The 21,522-nt window shown below is 35.2% G+C and overlaps 1 protein-coding gene and 1 pseudogene across 8 annotated transcripts in view; one reads left to right on the top strand and one right to left on the bottom strand.

Annotated features, from left to right (window-relative positions):
• Positions 1-21,522, bottom strand: part of DMD (dystrophin) — a 2,282,785-nt gene that overhangs the window by 398,835 nt on the left and 1,862,428 nt on the right. For 7 of the 8 annotated variants that reach the window (XM_074220296.1, XM_074220284.1, XM_074220285.1 and 4 more), the window contains 2 exons: positions 12,428-12,600; positions 407-563 (listed from right to left, as the gene is read on the bottom strand). In XM_074220296.1, the coding sequence (XP_074076397.1) occupies positions 407-563; positions 12,428-12,600 (330 nt within the window). Of the gene's footprint in view, positions 1-406; positions 564-12,427; positions 12,601-13,363; positions 13,696-21,522 lie in introns of those variants that run through there. The other variant, XM_074220286.1, reaches the window with a different exon arrangement.
• LOC141507448 (endothelial differentiation-related factor 1 pseudogene) lies at positions 7,328-7,801 on the top strand (annotated as a pseudogene).

Genomic DNA, 21,522 nt, shown 5'->3' with positions numbered 1-21,522 from the left:
TGATGTCAGAATAAAATGAGGTAATAGATTCAGAACATTTTTCAGACCTTTACATTTTAGCTATTATTATTATTATTATAGTTATTATTATTATTATAGTAAACAGTTCAATGTTTCCATACACAATTATAATACATGATTGTCGAGTAAAAATAAACTATTATTCTTTTCTATCCTAGTGACATGAAATTTTTCTTACTAATAATTTGTAATTTTTATCAGAATTATCCTATGTTATTCTCCCATGTGATACCATAACAATAACCTGGTTCCTTTTCACAATTACCCACATGATATCTTGCATTGCTTGTTACAGAGTTCTGGACTTTAGGAAACCTAAAAAGAACTTTACTCAATTTAAATAATCCATGTCAAAGATATTTCCTATCCTTTAAGAAAGTCTTACTCTGTGTATATCGTTCTGCTGTTGTACTGTGGGATAATCGCCTCCAATTGGAGCCTGCCGACTTAGCTCATCATCTTTAAGTTGGAGCCACACCAAGAGTTCCTGAAGAGAGAGATGAAGACGCTTCCACTGGTCTGAACTCACTTCCAGATGAGATCTGAAAAATATAGTCACACAACTTATTTAGAATATCCACAAACATAATTAGTTCCAGGAATGATTATCCTTTAGGGATGCTATTTGGTTGCTTGGTTATCAGTCCTGTTGTAAATAACAGGTGGATGATTTACTTTCATTAAATTTCTGTGTCTTTGAAGTTGAGATTTATTGAGATGGTGGTGGTGAGGGAAGCATAATGGCAATGTTAAAATGGGTAGGTATTTGGGAGTTGGCATCAAGATTCCATTCAGTTACTAACTCATTTTTCTTTCTGCCTTTACAGACAAATTTCTTGAGAAAGATATTTATATCTAATATCACCACTGCCCCCTCACCCATTCCCTCCTCAATCCTGTGTAACCTTCCTTGACAATTCTATTGAACCTGATTTCTCAAGGGTCAGTAATCACCTAATGAAATAGCCTAACCTCCTGGCTTTTCTCTCATCCTTGGCTTCAGAGATGATATAGTCTTTAGTGTTTTTGGTATGTGTTTCTTAGCTTTATATTTTCTCCTCTGCCTCCTTTTCATCTTACCTACACCTTAAGGTCGATATTCACTAGGGTTTCTGTCATCTTCTCTATTTTCTGTCATTTGGCAATCTTATTCACTCATATGACTTCATTTATCACTGTTACACAGATGCCTCCTTAAGCTATATTTCCAGACCTGTTTTCCTTTCCAAGTTCTAGATCTGCATATGCAACAACCTACAAGGAAATCTCCTACCTAGAAATCCCACTGGTATTTAAAAAGCCAAAATTTCTCAAAAACAGTGTTTATCTTTTTTCTTAGACCTCCTCCTGATTTCTTTATTTTTGTCATTTATACTACCATTAAGCCATTCATCTCTTTCAAAAAGTTAATGTTATTTTAAAATATCTTTTGTTTTTACATTTTTATATGTTACTTAGATCATCATATATTTCTACATTTTCCCCAAAAAGCCATTTTTCATGAAAAAAAGATTAAAATTATTTTATTTCTTCTTTTTTGTATGATTTCTTAAATCTAGTAATCAGCTCCCATTTGTTATCTATTAGCTTTTGTATCTATCATTCTTCCAACAACACTAGATAGATTACAGGTCCTTACTACCATCTGCATGAACTATTGTAACATATTTTCTTCTTTTTCTTTTGATTCATGTTCCATATACTGGTCAGATCCTCTTTATGAATAGTGGATTTCTGGACATGTTACTCTTCTTCTCAGAAGTCTTCAATAGTTCTCGCTTGTTAAGTTCAGTCTCCTTAGATTTACATTCCAAGTCATCTAATATGAGGAGCCAACCTACTTGCCTGATCTTATATTTGACCACCCAGTACCTCACGCTACCCTAAGTACTGTCTCTTCACAAAAGAAACTCAGAGATGAATTCCCTGTTGACCACTGAGCATCGAACATTCCAATTTTCAATATTACTACCTCTGAACTTTTATATGCTGTGTGTAGAATATTTAGTAGACCAATCACTGTATCTCCATTCCCATTCTAAAAAAGTAGAATTGGATACTTTGGGAATGAGTGGATTTCTTATCGTTTTATATAAAATGGGAGAAAAACCACCAGTCAGAGACACTAAAGAAGAGATTCATGTTCAGGTGTGGTTTGGATGACTTGATCTTTGAAATCTCTCCTCATGCTATAATTCTATGATTTATTATAGATTGTGGTTCAATGTGTTTTAGATATGTCTAAAATATTTTATTTGGTAAAATGTCAGTAGGCCAACTGTGGTATTTTCCAAAGACACCTCTCTGTCAATGAAACAATAAGGGCATAGAAGACATTTCCCATAAGTTTAAGTTTCTGAAGTATTTTTTAACACATCTGCAAACTCTGGTATAGTGATTATTTTGTGGTAGAAACTCATGATATTACATCTGGAACTCAATAGCCAATAAACATTGATTAAGCAAGGACTATTTGCTAGACCCTATGTTAAACACTAGAGATACCAAGTTAAGACATAGTCTCTGTTTTCAACAGGCGAATAGCTTAATCAGGGATTACAATATATAAGCTACTATGTACAAGCCTGCTGTGTATAGGAATAGTCAATAGAAGGAAAGAAAGAACTTCAGAAATTATTTATGTTTACAAATTAAGGAGGTCCAGAGGGTCTGCTAAAGAACAAATTTTAAGCTAGATATGTTAGTTTTTCCTAATATGCCTGCTCTGGAAGTTGAAATCTCATACTCATACACATACACACACACACACACACACACACACACAGACACACACACACACACACACACAAATGAGAACACCAGACCAAACCAAGTTTGTGGTGGAGATAGCCAAATTTTGAGATCACTGAAGGACTTACTCTCAAGATATCTAAAATAGGGGAGGTTGCAAAAATTTTGGGAGGAAATCAAAGATGTACTTCTATTCCTTAATTATCAAGAAAATATCAACACATCAACTCATAAGTCGATTTTATCATTTGTACAAAATCTTTTTTTAATTTATTTTTTATTCTCATTTTGTACAAATGTTTTTCTTTACATTAATAAAATATACTTATTTACAAGTAAACAAAATACCCCTCCCCCCATGAATATAGATAGACTTGCTTGGGCAAAAAAGTAAAGGGGGAGAAAAAAAATTAAAATTAAAAAAAAAATAATAGTAATAATTGTAGGTATGGCCAGGTGGTGCAATGGACGAAGCACCAGCCCTGGAGCCACGAGCACCTGAGTCCATATCCAGCCTCGTAAACCCAATAATCACCCAGCCATGTGACATGCAAGCCACCCGATCCCCACTGCCCTGCAAAAACCAAAAAGAAGAAAAAAAAAGACCCAAAATAAAATAAAATAGTAATAATAGCAGGGGTGGCTGGGTGGCAGACAGAGCATTGGCCCTTGAGCCAGGAGCACCCGGGTCCAAATCCGGCCCCAGACACCCAATGATCACCCTGCTATGTGGCCCCAGGCAGGCCACCCAGCCCCACTTGCCCTGCACCCTCCCCCAAATAATAATAACAAAAAATGTGTTTCAGTCTTTGCTCCAACACCATCAACTCTGTTCTGAGTGGATCACATTCTTTATGATAAGTCCATCACAAAAGTTACTTCCATATTTTTCCAATGTTGCCATTGCTGATCGCAACTCCCTCCTTTCATATTTCTCCACTACCATGTACTATATTTTCTCTCTCCTTTCACTCTGACTCTGCTGTAGGGTCGCTGAGTGGTGCAGCAGGCAGATCCCTGGTCCTGGGGCCAAGAAGCCCTGAGCCCCTATACCACCCCTGAGGCCCAGCATCCACCTGGCCCTATGGTCCTGGGCAGGCCATCCAATCCCAGCTCCTTGCAAGAAGTAAAAAAAGAAAATGTGTTATATCTGAACACTGTCTCCCCATGGTCCATCCTCTCCTCCTTTATTCACATCCCCACCCCTTCCCCCTGCTCCCCCCTCCTTCTTACTCCAGTTGTCTATACCCCATTGAGTATATTTGCTGTTTCCTCTCCTAGCCATCTCTGATGAGAGCAAAGGTTCCCTCATTGCCCCTTGCCTCCCCCCTTCCATATCATTGCAATAGCTCATTGTAATAAAAAAAACTTATTATGTGAAATAGCTTGGACTATTCCCCCTCTCCTTTTTCTTTCTCCCGTTCCATTTCCCTTTTTTCTTATTGACTCCATTTTTACACCATATTTTATCTTTGACTTCAGCTTTCTCCCGTGCTTCAACTATAAAAGCTCCCTCTACCTGCTCTATTAACTGAGATGGTTCATATGAATATTATCAGTATCATTTTTCTATACATGCAGTTCATCCTCATTAAGTCCCTCATATTCCCCCCCTCTCCTCCAATCTCTATGCTTCACCCGAGTCCTGTATCTGAAAATCAAACCTTCTGTTCAGCTCTGGCCATTCCAAAAAGGAACCTTTGAAATTCCCCTGGTGCATTGAAAGTCCATCTTTTTCCCTGGAAGAGGACATTCAGCCTTGCTGGGTAGTTCATTCTTGGCTGCATTCTAAGCTGTTTTGCCTTCCGGTATATTGTATTCCAAGCCCTACGAGCTTCCAATGTAGCTGCTGCTAAGTCCTGTGTAATCCTGACTGCAGCTCCACGATATTTGAACTGTGTCCTTCTGGCTGCTTGTAATATTTTCTCTTTGACTTGGGAGTTCTGGAACTTGGCTATAATATTCCTGGGGGTTGTTTTTTGGGATCTCTTTCTCTGGGGGATCGGTGGATTCTCTCCATTTCTATTTTGCCCTCTGCTTCTAGAATATCAGGGCAATTTTCCTGTAGTAGTTCTTTGAAAATGATGTCAAGGCTCTTTTCCTGATCATGACATTCAGGTATTCCAATAATTTTCAAATTATCTTTCCTAAGTCTGTTTTCCATATCAGTTGTTTTTTCAATGAGATATTTCACATTTTCTTCTAATTTTTCATTTTTTTGGTTTTGAAGTATTGATTCCTGATTTCTGGTAAATTCATCAATCTCCCTGAATTCTATTCTTTGTCTGAAGGATTTATTCTCCTCAGAGAGTTTTCTTATCTCTTTTTTTTCCATCTGGCCAATTTTGCTTTTTAAAGCATTCTTCTCCTCAATAACTTTTTGAACTGTTTTATCCATTTGGCCTAAGCTGTTTTTTAGCATGCTATTTTCTTCAGCATTTTTTTGGATTTCCTTGACTAAGCTGCTGACTTCATTTTCATGTTTTTCCTGCATCTCTCTCCTTTCTTTTCCGAGTTTTTCTTCCAACTCCCTCATTTGATTTTCAAAGTCTTTTTTGAGCTCTATCATAGCCTGAGCCCAATTTCTGTTTTTTCTTGGAGTCTTTAGATGCAGGAGCTTGTGCTTCCTCATCTTCAGACTGAGTATTTTGATCCTTCTTGGGCTCATTTGCAAAATATTTCTCAATGGTCTTCCTCTTGTTCTTTGTTTGTTCATTTTCCCAGCCTAAGCCTGTTTTTTGGGGGTGCTTCCTGAGCTTTTGGGACACTCCCACAAGGGTCTCAGTGTGTGAGGTTCTGTCCTCCCTCCTGGTCTGTGAATGACCATAAGTGCCTCCCTCTGCCACAGGGCTGAAGTGGGGGGGGGGGGCCCTGCTGTTCTGTGGGGGGTGGGGCCTAGACTGCAATCAGGATCTGAATGTGGTCAGAGCCCCAGAGTCCTGTTCCAGGGGCAGAGGACAGAGCTGGGCAGTCTCTCTCTCTTCACTCCCCTCCCTCAGCTCAATGGGCTCATGCCCTGGGGGCTCCTGCTTACAGGCTCTGCCTGCTTCTGTTTCCAGGTCTCTGCTGCAGAAAGACCAGGCTGCTGGCTGTGTGCCCTGTGGGCTGGGCTCCATGTGCTTGCTCTGGCAGAGGTCCCCCGCTGTTCCCCCACTTTGTGCCGGTGCTCCCCGGGGTGCAGCTCAGGAGACTCCCCTGTTGCTGTGAGCTGAGGCTCCTAGCGCCCTGGGGCTGCCTCTGGGAGGCTGAAGTTCTTTGGCTCTGGTGGCCTCCGGCCCGGGGAGCAGAGCCTTTCTGCTCTTTTCCAGGTTACCTTGAGTAGGAGAACTGCCTCACTGGGTCCCTTTGTGGATTCTGTCTCTCGAAAGTTTAGTTAAAGAGTCCTTAGTTTATGAGTTTTTATCAGAGAGCTCCTAAGACTCGATCCCTTCATGTCGCCATCTTGGCTCTGCCCCCCTCCATTTGTACAAAATCTTAATGATAATAGCCTACATATATATTAAGTTCATACTTGATGAAGGCAAGGGAATGGCATAAGCAGTCTTTCACAAATAATATCTTACAATAGAACAGAGCTTTAATTTGCAAAAAGGTACAGATAAAAATCTATCTCACTGTTCTTTAATATCTGTTGGACATAAAAAATTGTTTTATTCAGCAGAGTAATATACCACTACTGGGAATTTGCTTCAACAAGGTGACTCTCAAAATGCATATTAAAATCACACAAAATTTCTTGAAGTTGCAACAACAGAGATAAATTTGTTTAATGAACCTATGATTATTAACAGGAAGCAAGGCATAAAATAGGGACTTATATATTTTAAAATGTGTTTGTCATTGCAGTTGAGTATAGCGTAGAGTCCAAATGAAAGAGGAGTTCTTTATAAATATCTTCCAGATAACTCAGTTTTTCAATGACAATATGCTGATTGTATCAAGTCCTAGAAATCCCATTCAATTTCTGTTTGGTTAGGGATTTAGTACATCATAAGGCAATGGCTTTCATTTTTTAACAGCTACAAATATTAGAAAATTTTTCTACAGAGCAACAACTTATCTCCTTTTTATTCTCAAACATTGTATACAGTTCTTTTCTGTGGAACTTCATAGATTAAATACCTTTACAAATCAACTCTTTAAATTGCAAAATATAAATATATATACTTTAAATCTTTTCTTTTATAATATTCTCAGTTAATTTAACTGCTCCTCATATATCAAGACTTCCATAACCTTTGCCATCTTCTGCCTGCAAAGTATGCACCAATTAATTTTCATACATGAAAATTTTCAATCTTTATAAAATCTGGTAGCTCTAATATTTATACTTTGAGAGAACAAAATGAGGTAGTCATTTCACTTCCTGTAATTCTACTTTCTCTTCATTATCTTTTTTAGTTCCCAGGTAGAACAGAATCTCTATTTTTTTAATAACTCTCTAGTGTACTTTCATGTAAGACATTGGTGTCTTACAATATAGATTCAGAGGTAGAAGAAATCCTAGAGAGTCTGGCATCCCCGAGAGTGGAGACTCCCCCTTCACACTCCTGCTATGGCCAAGTGCGACTGGGACATGGTGATGGTTCTGTGCAAGAAGGGCCCCATGGTGGCTGAGGCCAAGTTCATGCAGGCCATCTTAGCAGCTCAGAGAAGAGGAGAAGATGTGGAGACTTCTAAGAAATGGGCTGCTGGCCAGAACAAACAATACTCCATCACAAAGAACACAGCCAAATTGGACTGAGAGACTGAGGAGCTTCACCATGATAGGGTCACCCTAGAAGTGGGCAAAATGATCCAACAGGGCCAACAGAGCAAGGAAATGACACAGAAGGATCTGGCCACAAAAATCAATAAAAAGCCTCAAGTTATTGCAGACTATGGGTGTGGATGGGCTATTACTAATAACCAGGTCTTGGGAAAGATCAAAAGAGCCATTGGTCTCAAGCTTCATGGGAAGGACATTGGAAAGCCACTTGAGACAGGACCAAAGGGGAAATGGACACAAAGCTTCGAAATCAGTTGTTAAGACTGATCTTGTCTGGTGCGTTCTTCTTCACCACCAGAACCAATGTGTCTCATCACATTACCAAGCTGAACACAGGGGTATCAGACTTGTTTGGGGGAGGAACCTTCCAAATCTATACCTGCTGTAAAAAAAACAAACAAAAAACAAAACTTTGCAAATTAAAAAAGAAGAAGAAGAAGAAGAAGACAAAGACGAAGAAGAAGAAACCCTAGAAGTCATCAGGTTGAATCACCTCATTTTAAAGATAAGGAAACTGAGACACAAGATTAAAATGATATTTCTGTCAAACAAGTTAAAGGGAAAAGCCTTCAATTTCAACCTCCAAAATTAAAATTCTAAGGGACTATCTCAAGGTAGACGCCATATTTTCCTTCTGCTTTCTGTCTTTAACCACCTCTCCTCAAGAGGTCTACCTTTGCTCTGGGTAGCAAAATTCAATTAGATTCTGTTCAACCAGACACTGGGGATCAAGCAAAAAAAAAAAAAACAACTTTGATGTTCTCCTCCAAATTAATTCAAAATGGTTTCATGAATTTCTCAGATGACTTACATCAGATTTTCTCATTTCACAATGACTTTCTTAGTCACAGTTTTACTTAGCCTTGGTATAAATAAGCATTAAGTTCCTTATTTATTTAGCAGTAAATGGAATTACTTGGAAATGTGACTATTCTACCAAGATAAATATGAAGCTTTTGATTTATAAAAAATATCTGTTTCACATAGCTTTCATCAAATTTTGTAGTTATATGAAAAAGTCAATGATTATAGATATGGAAACAGAAAAAATACAAGTACGCAGATAGGCTGATACTCATGTGTACATGTGTTTATAGACCTATTCATACATAAATATATACTCTATATATGACTTTTGCTTATTTCTCACATAAATATAAGTAGAGTAGATAGCACACTGGACTTATAGCAAGGAAGATCTGTGTTCAGCTCCTGCTTTGTAGGAATTGTGTGACTACTCATTTAGCCTATTTCTGCCTCATATTCTTTAACTGTAAAATGGGGATAATAATAGCTTCTACCTGCAAAGGTTATTGTGAGAATAAAATGAATTAATACATGTGAAATTCTTTGTAAATCTTAAAGAACTACACATATGCTAGTTATTATACTATACAATAATAATCCAACACATTATACTATAATACAATAGTCTTTGAGCTTTGGTTTCTTCATCTATAAAATGAGGGGGTGAGACTTACTGATCTTTAAATTTCTTCCTGTCTCTAAATCTGTTGTCATATAAATTGCCATTTTCAAGCTCCGTACTATTTAAATATCCTTGAATTTTTCTTATCATGACTTGTGTAGATGATACATAATTTTCTGTTCTTCAACCACATTCAATTCAATATCATTTAAACTTAAAAAAAACAAATATCTATTAGTTATTTCCCCCAATAGATTTCTGAAATTACTTAGTAATAATTATTAAAGTAAATATTTGTTCCCTATTACATATAATGTTGTTATTAAATTAAAATCAGCATGTTAGAATTTGAAGGAATATACCCCCCCTCTCCTTTTTTAATTTTTTTTACATCTGAGGAAATAAGGACAGATCAAGAATCTTATTCCATAAAACACTGTAAATGAGAGAAGCACTACCCAAGTTTCTGACTCCCACTTAGGTAATATTTCTATTAAACCATTTTGACTCTTATTTATAAAAATTTTTGAATTTTTGAGTTTATTCGGAAACACTGAATATATTCTGAATATGTTTTATATATGTACATATATGTGTATATATGTATATATATGTATATGTGTGTATGTGTGTGTGTGCATAGAAGTAGCTTAGATATTCTTAACACCTGCAAATTAGGGCAATGTAAAGGATGTCATAAGAAAATGACAACTGGAGCAAATTCTTGAAGTAGTAATATGGGGAAACTTCCTGGAGAATGTTCATTTTGAAATATACTTTATATATAATAGTTCTGTATATATTTCTCTGCATAGATATAAGAAATATGCACAAATATATATATATATTCAGACATCTATCTTGAAAGGAAAATATTGTTGGTTTGAGAAATTCTATTTCTAAATAATTCATTAATGAAAGTGGATAATTAGTGAACAAAAAAGTTTTAAGTATTTTGCCTTGCTTGGTAGGATCAGAAAATCCATGCTGGGAAGCATCTGTCCTTAAGTACAAATGTATGTAGAAAGGGATAGGGGAGAGGATGAATGAATGAGAAAGTTCTATTGTTAGCAAATAGAAAATTTCAGTTTGGTATATAGACAATAAGTAGACAGCATAAGCTTTTGAGTGAGGGTTTGACATAAAGAAAACAGAGATCATGGAATATTCCTCTTGAAATCTATGGGTGAATTTAAATGAAATACAATATAAGTAAGGATAATGGCAAAGCTGTTGATGATAGAAACTTGGACTGAAGTAAGGAAGTGATGGCTAGAGAAATAGAAAGGAAGAAAAATGTTTTAAGTGAAAGACATCTTTGAGAACAATTTGGTGACAACTTAAAGAAGATTGAGACTTTTCTTAAGAGTCAATTTAAAAACTAAAAAATATTTGGATTAAGGTATTTAGAGTAATTGAACTCTGAGAAAATTATGGAGTTAACATTTGTGGTCTGAGAAAGTTGAAAAGTACTAAACAATGAAAATGAAATATTATCTCTTATCTCTTGAAATAAAAATTTCAAACTCTCAAAAATGTTTTGTTCTCCATAAAACAATGCAATTTTGAACAGAGAATATAGATTTCCTAAGTATGGACCTATTTTTTTCTAGGTCATTTTTCAACTTGTAATTTTTTCTCTATACAATGACTAAGATAGAGAAATACTCTTTTTTGCAATGCAACTGTTTAAGTTAATAAACATCTTTTCCCAATATTTTTCAGTCTTACTACTTCTATTCAACCTCCCTCATCTGAACACTGCCATATACTAGGAATTGCCTGAGAAACTTATCTCAACCAAATGACAGAGACTAGATGAACTTGTTTTGAAGAGGATTATTTCTTTTCATTATAAATGATTGCTTATAAAACTTGCTGCTTATATTATCACAGATATTTATTTAAAGAATCAACCAGTGACTTTTATTCTAGACGATGTAATTCGAATGATAAGCTAAATGATGATTTTTCTGAATGATTAATAAAAGCAGAAATTAATCACCATGGCTGGCATGAAGAAATCTCATGAATCGAATTTCCTGTATTTTGACTGACATGCTGTTTTGTCTTTTTTTCAGTCCTCTTTTATTTCATCGAGTTCACAGGAAGCAAAGAAAAGGCATCTGAGGAGAGCCATCTTGAAATAATGCTTTGAAGGGCTACATTTTCTTTCTTTTGCTTGCCCACAAAAAAGTACAAAATCTTTCTTTTCTCTACTTTACCTACCAATATCTTTTCAGTCTCATCTTTCATTTATTTTTAATGATAGATGTTACGAAGGTGCTTTTTGTCATTATACACACTGACCTTCCTCAGGGCTTGTGCTACAGAAAAGCTAATATTTCATACATTACTTTGAGAATGCTGCTACCTATTGTTACCCTCTGACCTACCACCAACACATGGGTGTAAAAGTAACGAACAAAAAATCAAGGCGAAACGAATACCTCTGAGTACACACTTGGAGAGCCATAGCCAGAAGGGCAAAGTTCCAGGATGAACTTTCAAAATTGTCAGGAGGTAGAGGTAGAGAAGAGCAGCAAGTAATCTTTGAAAAGTACTCCCTTATCCAGTTCTGACTTACAATGCCATTCTCTGTCTCGCTACTCTTAGCTCCATTCATTTTGGTTTAAATTTTAGTATTACCGAAATTCTGAAAATTATCTTAAACCATCTTATACTTCATGGCTCACCCTTACTCCTCATCAGCCTAGAAGAATTAGGAAAATAAAAGATCACAAAATGTAGTATAGAGGAAAACACAAATAACTATTAGGAATTAGTGCTTCTGCTCTCAGTACTGTGATGAGTTAATTGGTGACCTTGGGTTCTAGACATCACCTCTGAAGCTCTTCTTAGCTATTTATCAAATTAACTATAATGAGAACTGCACCCTTTGTAACTCTTAGAAATGCTGCAATTGAAAATTTAATTTTTCTTTAAGAGATTGGCATATAAAAGTATTATAACATTAAGCAAAGGCAATTCATTTTGCTAACTCCTATAGTCTTTCACTGAATACAGGGACTCTTGCTATTTTAAAAGGATGCCCTCTGTTTTGCATTACAAATCTAACAGTGGCTGATATACAAGTAATGCCACCAGAATCTCCAACCTAATTATATTTTAATTCCATTGCTTTTTATATAGCCTTCTGATAAGCCAAGAGCCAACTCTAGAAAATTAGAATACTGTGCTCCTAATTTAAATGCACTAAAGTCTTAATATGCATCTCTCTTGTGGTTATATAACATCACCATTTTAATCTAATCTGAACCCTCAACTATCATCTCCATACCAAGCAAATGAATGATTCATTTATTCAAAATAATGTGAATCATTCTGTAATTCTATGATTTATATAGTCACAGAAAAAGTAGGTTCTTGTGCTGGTAAATAGGGGGTAATTTTGTCATTAAGAATCCATTCTAGAATTTGTCTTCATCTTTTCCTACCTAATGTTGAGAGACTTTTTCCTCAGCTCACTCCACTTGAAGTTCATGTTATCCAAGCGTCTTTGCAACAAGACAGCATCGTCAGAACCTTCTAAAGACCTCAGAATTTTCTGGCCATTTTCATCCAAGTTGTGGAAGATATCAGTATGAGCTTCAATTTCTCCCTGGAGATCCTATGTGAAAAATGAAGGGCAGAGGAAAAAAACTGGAGTTATTTTTAAAAAGAAGATAAGTAAAAAAGTAAGCAAGCAGTTAAAGATATTGGCAATATGGACAAGCAGAATAACTAGATTTTTAAATTCAGATATAATGATTATGTTTGGGTTATTGATAAGGGAAAAAAAATCTTAAAATCCACACACAAAACTTAAACTCATTAGACCTTGTATTGTTTCTTCATTTTGGTAAAATAGATTAGTACAATGAATTTTATTAGTGATTATAAATTGGTAACAAATCACATTGAAGTGAAAGTTAATAAATTTGTAAAAAAACTTTTTTAAAACTTTCTAATCTCAGAAGATTCCTCTTCCTTCTCAAGGACGAAACAGACTGCTTCCATCATTTTAAAAAGAAATTAATTCCCCTGTAAAGTACCTTAAAAAACCACAGATTTTATTATTGTGGTCGATCTTGTTCTCCAATTAAAATAAGGACCTCATTGGCTGCCTCTATTGATAAAACACCTATTATCATTGTTCCCTAATGCCAATGATGTAACAGGATGTGATAGCAGCATATACTTTACAATTCACATTCATTTCACCTTTGAATCATAAGCTTTTGTTTATCAATAAGATTTTCAATCAATGATATCATTGTATTTTTTTTTCCCCTTTGGCAGGTGAAAAGTTCAGAGAGCCCTGAGAAGATCCATGCATCCAATCACTCTTGTATACATAGATCAAAACATTCATCATCATAGTAGAATCTGACCTTTACATGGTATGTCTTCCTGTGTAACATTTTCAGCTTGAACCGGGGACTACAACATTGATCCTGCTGCATAGCAATTCCGAGGAAACTAAGCTACTGAAACAGCCCTGCTTTAAAATGCCAACTTTGCTTACATTCTGTTGACAGAATGAATTTCAGAGCACAGGCCTCAACAGTCAATAATCATAAACAGGCACTTTGTACTAATGGTGAGATGGTAGCCAAGCCTTTGGATGTGGGAGGGACCATGAAGAGGGGAGGGCTAGAATATGCAACTGACAGTTTGTATTAAACAGCCAACTTTCCTTATCATTTTTGCCATTATAAGCCAGAGACATTATAAATTCATTTTATATGTGTTTCCCTCCTTGTTTCTAGTTGAACAGCTGCTGCCAAAAGAACATTCTTCAGAGAGTTGCCGGGGACCAGCATTCCTTTCTGCCTACACAATGAATGGAGGCTTTGTATATTATCTGACTTGCTCTTAGACATTTGTATGCTTGTGTTCAACAAGTTTAAAAATTCATCCTGAAACGACTAACAATCAAATTGATCTCTGTAACTAGAAGAATTATCCTTTCCTCACCCTACCCCATTTAAAAATGGAATTGAATCACTCTTCTAAAGAATGGGAAAAGATGGCATTAACACTCTGGTAGTGATTCCAAAGAACTAGGTTGTGTTTTCAGTCATAATCTTTAGCCCTAGCCCTAGAGTTTTGAATGTTGCAGACGTGAAATGGAAGGGCAATGAATACCTTCTGTCACTATTTCTGGCAAAGTATCATTGACTGATCATTCTCCTTCACTGGAAGACAGAAGGGAGATATGGAATAAACTCTATCAGAGAATTTAAGAATGGAAAGAATAAAGTAAAATGGAATTGTATCTGTCTCTATCCCATCAAATACACGTTTGTTCAAAAAAGCAGATAAGCTGATTCTGACACTAGCACCTTGTGTAAAACAAATTGAATTCTACTGTTAAAGCATCCATTTAATGATTTAGCCAGTTCATTTAAACAACTGTGAATTTAAAACAAGATTTAAAAAAAGGAGCATTAGAATTTACTTTGCCAGGAGTGGCTAGGTGGCTCAGTGGATAAAGCACCGGCCTTGGAGTCAGGAGTACCAGGGTTCAAATCCGGTTTCGGACACTTAATAATTACCTAGCTGTGTGGCCTTGGGAAAGCCACTTAACCCCATTTGCCTTGCAAAAACCTAAAAGAAAAAGAATTTACTTTGCTCTATCTTAAAAAACCCCCAAAACAGCACCACCACCAACAAAAAGTCCAAGAGTCAGTGGAATGAGAATCTAAATAATTTTGTCCAAAGCTCTCCAAAAAATCAATAACTAGCAGTCAGTAAATCACAGCTCATGGGCCATGCCTGGCCTGCCACCTGTTTATATTTTATTCTTAGATTCAGAGTCACACAAACCCCTGAATTAGAAGCAAATTTTCTAGATATCTCAGTTTCATTTTGCAGTGAAAAATTGGTGATTTCTATGTCTTGATTTTGATCTATTTAATGCCTATCCATAAATTATGGGATATACTTTAGAGATTCCCTCCACTAAAGCTCTATTTCCATATATTATCATAGTGTTGATGAACTTCATTCTTCTAAGACACAAATTTGGAAATTCTCTAAGCACGACCTAGAGATAGATGGTTGACTATCTCAAATTCAGAAAGGCTCATCACTAGAGCAGTATATATGAGATAATCTATTATTTGGCCATTTTGACTTTTTAAATTATCCACATAGCTATGGAGCGGATCCCCACATATTGAAGAAATCACAAAAGTCTTAAGTATAAATTTCAGTGATCAAAATAAAACCTTTTGAATGTCCTGTCTTCATTAATTGGAATTGGTTAACATTCAAATGCAAATAACTGTGTTTTGGTATTTCATAAGCATTTATGAGTTCTATGCTTTGCATTTCCCTGTAGGGTCTAAGACTCAATGGAAACTTAAATGAAAAATATAGAGTATCTTTACTTAAGCTAAAAAACCAGATGAATCTTCTTAAAAGAATTATATAAAAGTTCTATTCATAAATTTGCTACTTGTTCCCTAAAGAAACAAATATATATAAATCATTCATTCTTCCATCCAATATATGTACCAGATATTATTCATTTGTCCTTTTATTACAAGTTTCTGTGGATGGATATTTAGGTATCCATGCATAAGTATAGTTTTTTCATTCTTCCATTCCCTTGAATTTTATTAAGTTCCTGGCACATTGCAGTTCCTGAAGATATACAAAGTAAAAATGAAATAGTGCTTACCTTTAAGGAGTTTATATTATATTGGGGAAGGGGACAACATATACACAGTTAAATTAAAAACAAAATAGCTATAAGGGAGATACTAATTTTCTGGCTGGGGGAAAAAGATACTGGTGATTAAGGGGATCAGCATTCCTCCTATAGGGAGTGATATTTGAAGAGAACTCTGAAGGCAGCTAGGTCCTCTACAATGTGGAAAATAGGGACAGAAGGCAGAATGTTGCCTACATGGAAAAGAGGTTTGGATGGAACCTAGTATATGTGAAGGATCATACTGTGTGGTAGACCTGGAAAAGTAAGTTAAGGGTAGAAGTTGAAAGTCTCTAAAAGTCAGAGATGTAAGTGGAGATTTTAAGTTGGAGAGTAATTTTGTCAGACCTCTGCTTCAGGAATATCAATTTGGAAACCGAAAAATTAGAGAAGGAAGTGATATGTTCATGGAAATTAATTAGAAAGGTATTAACATAATCTAGGCAAGAGATAATGAAATACTGAATGAGGTTGTGGGAATGGAGGGAAGGGGATAAATGCAAGAAATGGTGCATGGATGAGTTGGCAAGATTTGCTAACTGATTAGATGACAGGGTTTTAAAGGTTTAAGGAAGATTTGAATAGGTTGAGAGAAAAGAGGACATGGGCTAAGAAAGAATCAAAAGTGGAAATAATCTTGGCTTGTATGGGAAGCAGATCCTACTAATTAGAATAAAAAGAAAGTTTCCTAGTAGGATGAAGGTATTCTTATCCCAGCACAAATATAAGGAAAGGATGCTACTGCAAATGGAGTATCCAAGAAAATGAATAAGAATACAAATAATGGATTGAGTAAAATGTATATAGAGTTATGTATTAATAGAATTGTCGATGGATGATGAGTCAACCAAGGAAGAATAAAAGAGAGAAATTATGGAAGGAGGAAAAAAATGTAATGAGGTAGAAAAAGAGCTAAGCCAAATACTGAATAATTCTCACGCACATTTAAATATTTGTCACAAACACTATTATCAGCATCATAGATGATGTAATTTCTGTAGCCTTCCTCCTACTTGCCTTTCTGCAAATGAGGCATGCATATATATAATATACATTTATTTTTAAGTATATACATACGTATGATATGTCTATGCATATGATAAAAACTTCTTTCTTTGGAATTTATCAATTTAGCAATTTTATACATAATGACTATCTGAGAACAATAAGAAAGCAAAAAAGTCAACAGATGAAACAAAGGCAAAATACTAAAAGAATTATGCTTTATGCATAAGAATAAATGATTAGGCTTTCAGTCCATTTATACTTTAGAAATAATTCTAACAAACATATATAATCTGATTTCTAAGTAATCAGAAGACTTAAAACAATATAAAGTGACAGTTAATTGCCTAAGAAGGGAAAAAGAGAAAACTTTAACTCCCCCATAAAGAACTTAATACTTTGTATATGTTATCCATGTCAATATATTATATATGTTGTGTACACTATTTATGATGATACTATTCCCCTAAGTAGGATGTAAACTCCTTAGGGGAAAGGAATGCTTATTTTTTTGTCTTGATTCCCTGCTACATTATCCTACTCTGAATTCTCATCATTGCATGGAGGTGACCCTGGATTGGTAATTATGCTGGTGGAATTGGGAGGCAAATGAACAGTCTCTTTTCTCTATTTATTTTATCCATATTCTGATGCCTCATCAGTTATAATAAGGGTTTCTCTGCTGAATTATTTATTTCCATTAAAAAATAGACATTTGCTAAATGCCTTTAATGTATCCATGACTGCTCTAAATATTCATAAGGGTCAGAGGCATAAAGAAAGCCTACGAAAGTCTAAAACAAAAGGTCTAAAGAAAATTTACAAAGAAGCAAAGGAAAGCCAGGTAACGTTGAAAACTGTTTTCCTTGAAACTAAAATTTATTTTGACATGTTTTATATTGAATCCTTTCTTATGTTCTGCTATTGTACATGGAGATGTTCTCTTTCTTTTCTCATTTTGTATTTGTTTAAAATGAATTAAAAATTTTACAAAAAAAGAATATAGGGGATTTTTTCCTTTATAAAATAAAAAAATAAATAAAATGGTGTCTTACCTTATAGGCCAGGGAAAGGATGAATTTTGTTTCAAGATCTGGGTCAGAGAACTGACTATTTCATGGTTTTGATTAAAACTTTTTAATCATGCCCTCTACTTTGTCTTTGCTTGGGATCTACATATACATTAGTGATTTCCTAGCTGGTCTCCTAAAAGAGACTAACTACGATGTTAGAAAACCCAGGTTTGAATCTCAGTTCCTCTCTCAGGATTTTCCTCCTTCTGAACCTCAGTTTCCTTAGCTCGCAAGTGAAAGAGTTAGACTAGATGACATCTCCCTTAGGGGAGGTCAAGTTTCATCTTTGCTTCTTTGTAGGTTTTCTTTTGTTCTCTGCTGTGGACTTTCAAAAAAAATTTTCCCTCTGCTTCTCCTTTTACCTTCCCTATAGAAGGCTACAATTAAGCACACACACACACACACACACACACACACACATTTATATATGCAAAACAGTACTCCACATTTGTACTTTTCATCTTTTTTCTCTAGAGGTGGATAGTATTTTCCTTCATAAGTCCGAGTCTCAATGTTTTTCTAAATTGATCAATTTTTCTCATTTCTTAAATCATAGCTGCATTCCAACATGAGCATATCCTATCTTATAGATTGTCTTTGAAATTTTTTTGCCCAGTGTTCTATATTCCTTCTATTCTTCACCACATTGGTTTTATTTATACAAGAAATTTTAAATTTAAAATAGAAATAATCCACTTTATACATCAACAATGCTCTCTTCTTAACATCTGATGCTGCTGAAATCTCCTTCCTTTACATTTTTTCCCTGGCTTCTTTGAAATTCTTTCCAAATAAACTTATTTTTTCTAACTCAATAACAAGTTTTTAGTAATTTAATTGGATTGACATTGAATGATTAAGTCAGGCAAAAAAATTGACTTTTTTATTATATTGACTCCATCTACCCATGAACAATAACTATTAGAGCAATTACTTAAATCTGACTTTACAAAAAAGTTTTATGTTTTTATTCTTATAATATTTGTATCTCTTTTGATAGCTAAGATGTTATTTTAGGAAAGAGAAAGGGAGACAGAGATGGAAAAAGTAATGTGAATCTATGAGTAAGAGTTGCTGAATGATTTGGGATTAGGAAAGAAGTGAAATCATGGATAAGATGTTCTTGGAATGATTTACCAAAGATAGGAGATGGGTGACCTTGAATGAAAGATTTAGGAGTTTATATCTGAATCAAAAAGGAATAAGGAAACATTATATATTCTAGAGCAAACAATAACAACAACAGCAGCAGCAGCAGCAGCAGCAGCAGCAACAGTGCTTGAAAGAATCGAACCTTGTGCAACTTGGATTCAAAATTCAGAAAGCCAGTCTAGAAAGTCAATTGGTTCTTACTTGAAGTGATTTTTAAAATTCCTATGGGATTTAGCCCCGTATGTTAAAAGATTGGCAACACATTTCTACCCTCTTTGGCCCTCATTCTTTGGATTCCTTTGCTAGCATCTTGAATTAGAAGGTGACTTCAGGACAAGGCATTGAAATTGGACAGAGTTGAAGGTTGAGGATGGGGCATGTGTACTGCTCACTTACCCCTCCCTTAAGCCCTTTCATGTAACTTCTTCCAGAGGAAAACTGTAAGCATAGATATGGTACCCTGGAGACTTTATTCTGTTGTGGAAACACCTAGTCATAAAATCTCTAAAGCAGTCAGGGATTAGCAATTTCTTGCATCCTTGACCTGGCTGAAATGAACAATTCCCCTTTTCTAAGAATCTTAGCTTCTGGATGCAGTTCCTAGGGACCCTTAAGGAACTCTCTTTCTGGAAGAGCTGTTCACACAAGTTACAAACCCTGAAGTGCCCTCTTCAATTTTTCAGGTCCTTGTCTATGAGGATACTTCAGCTTTCATGGAATCAGTTGACATTTTTTTTCAAGGAGGGTCTAGAATCCTGAATTCTCCTGTCAACCCAAATTGAACTATTGCCATCTCTCCTACTCAGATTTCTCTTTCTTTAGAGGAGAATGGGTGAGGGAATGTTCCTCAATTGCTTTTGCATTAGGTGGAAAATTACTGCATATATCTAAAAGTTATGTCTCTAAGAAAGGTTTGAATGACTCTGTTTATTTGAAATTGAATGCATTATATCTGGATATTTAAAAATAGATATTGCTATTTGCTCAGAGATACATGTTTGTGTTTAGACTATACAGATATCAATCAACTAAATAAAAATTAAACATTTTGAAGACAATTATCTCTTGATCTATTTTCTTTGTGATGTAGGCTTTTTAATAGTCATTTTAGCTAAGGATTGTGTATTGGTAAGAAGCAATTAGTTGATGAAGACTCATCTTAACCCATAAGCAATATATAGAGATCAGGCCACGTAACAAAGTATAATGTCATTTTTTGATAAATCATTAGAATCATAACAGTGATAGAATTGATTTCCTTTGGATTGCTTTAACTGTCAAATTTAAAAATGATGGAGGAGGGAATAATCAAAGCAAACACTGTAATCTGCAAAGAAACTATTTAGAATAATTGAATGGCATAAAGCAGAGGTTTCAAATATGTAACCCATGGGTCATAGGCTACCAACACTCTAGATTAAAATGTAAGTGGAAAATATTTAATGAAATAAAATACAATTAAAGCACAGTTAATTTAACATTTTAAAATTAAGTCAATATGCAGCTTTCAGAAATCCTCATGTATGGATTAGTTACTACAATTTCTTTTTGAGTTTGATATCTCTGACCCAAGACATATGATCCATTTACCATCTAGGATGGGAAGAATCATTCTTTTTCAATCAGAGGTAATATTAACGCTATAAAACATATAATGAATGTTTATATTTTATTTATTTTCTCTGCTAGGAGGTTTTAGAATATATTTTATATTTACAAATAGATGAGGGACATCAACTGCATCCAATTAGACAAAAGAAACAGCACTTTAAAAAGTTTCTAGCTATTTTACAAGCTATCTGAAAAAGATCCAAATATCATGAATGTGATTGGTTAACTAAATAAATGCTGAAGTAATTGGGTCTGATCCCCCAGTGCTCTTTGGTGGGTTAACTGTTCTTTAGTACCAGATTTAACTAATTACTTCTTGGAGAACTTAATGGTACTTCCATGCTTGGGGAGTTAGCATACACCATTTAACAATGTCTGTCATGGTAAAGAGTAGATAGTGGAGAGGTTATACCCTTTTATTTGGGTCAAAGTTCAGAATGGTGCCATAAAGAAATTAATTATCATCAATATCAAAAGTTCAAACCAGGCATTTTTTTTCACTGAAATTATAACAAAAAGGGGCAGCTAGGTGGTGCAGTAGATAAGGCACTGGCCCTGGAGTCAGGAGTACCTGGGTTCAAATCCGGTCTCAGACACTTAATAATACCTAGCTGTGTGGCCTTGGGCAAGCCACTTAACCCTGTTTGCCTTGCAAAACAAATTATAACAAAAGAGTTTCTAGTTCTACTATTGATCAGGAAAGCATTTCAAAAAATGGGGAAAAGGAAAGAGGAGAAAAAGGCAAACAGCTTACTATGACCAATCTTGGCACTGCAGCAAAAATGATATATGACACTGAATGGATATTGAGTGATAGATCCTGGGATCAATACTAAGTATAATTATAGAATTGTCAATAGCTTTTTTGGGTGTGCTATAATTTTTCCCGTTACTGTGCATTTTCTGCCCATTAGCTCCTTCTTTGCTTTTCTTAGGTACCATGAGATAAGAAAGTCTTTTTATATTCTTCCTCCTAACTATTCATTTCACT

This window comes from Macrotis lagotis, chromosome 1 (assembly GCF_037893015.1).
Source record: "Macrotis lagotis isolate mMagLag1 chromosome 1, bilby.v1.9.chrom.fasta, whole genome shotgun sequence".
NCBI classification, from domain to species: domain Eukaryota; kingdom Metazoa; phylum Chordata; class Mammalia; order Peramelemorphia; family Peramelidae; genus Macrotis; species Macrotis lagotis.
Note: the sequence above shows the minus strand (reverse complement) of the source record. Positions and strands in the feature narration are given on the sequence as shown.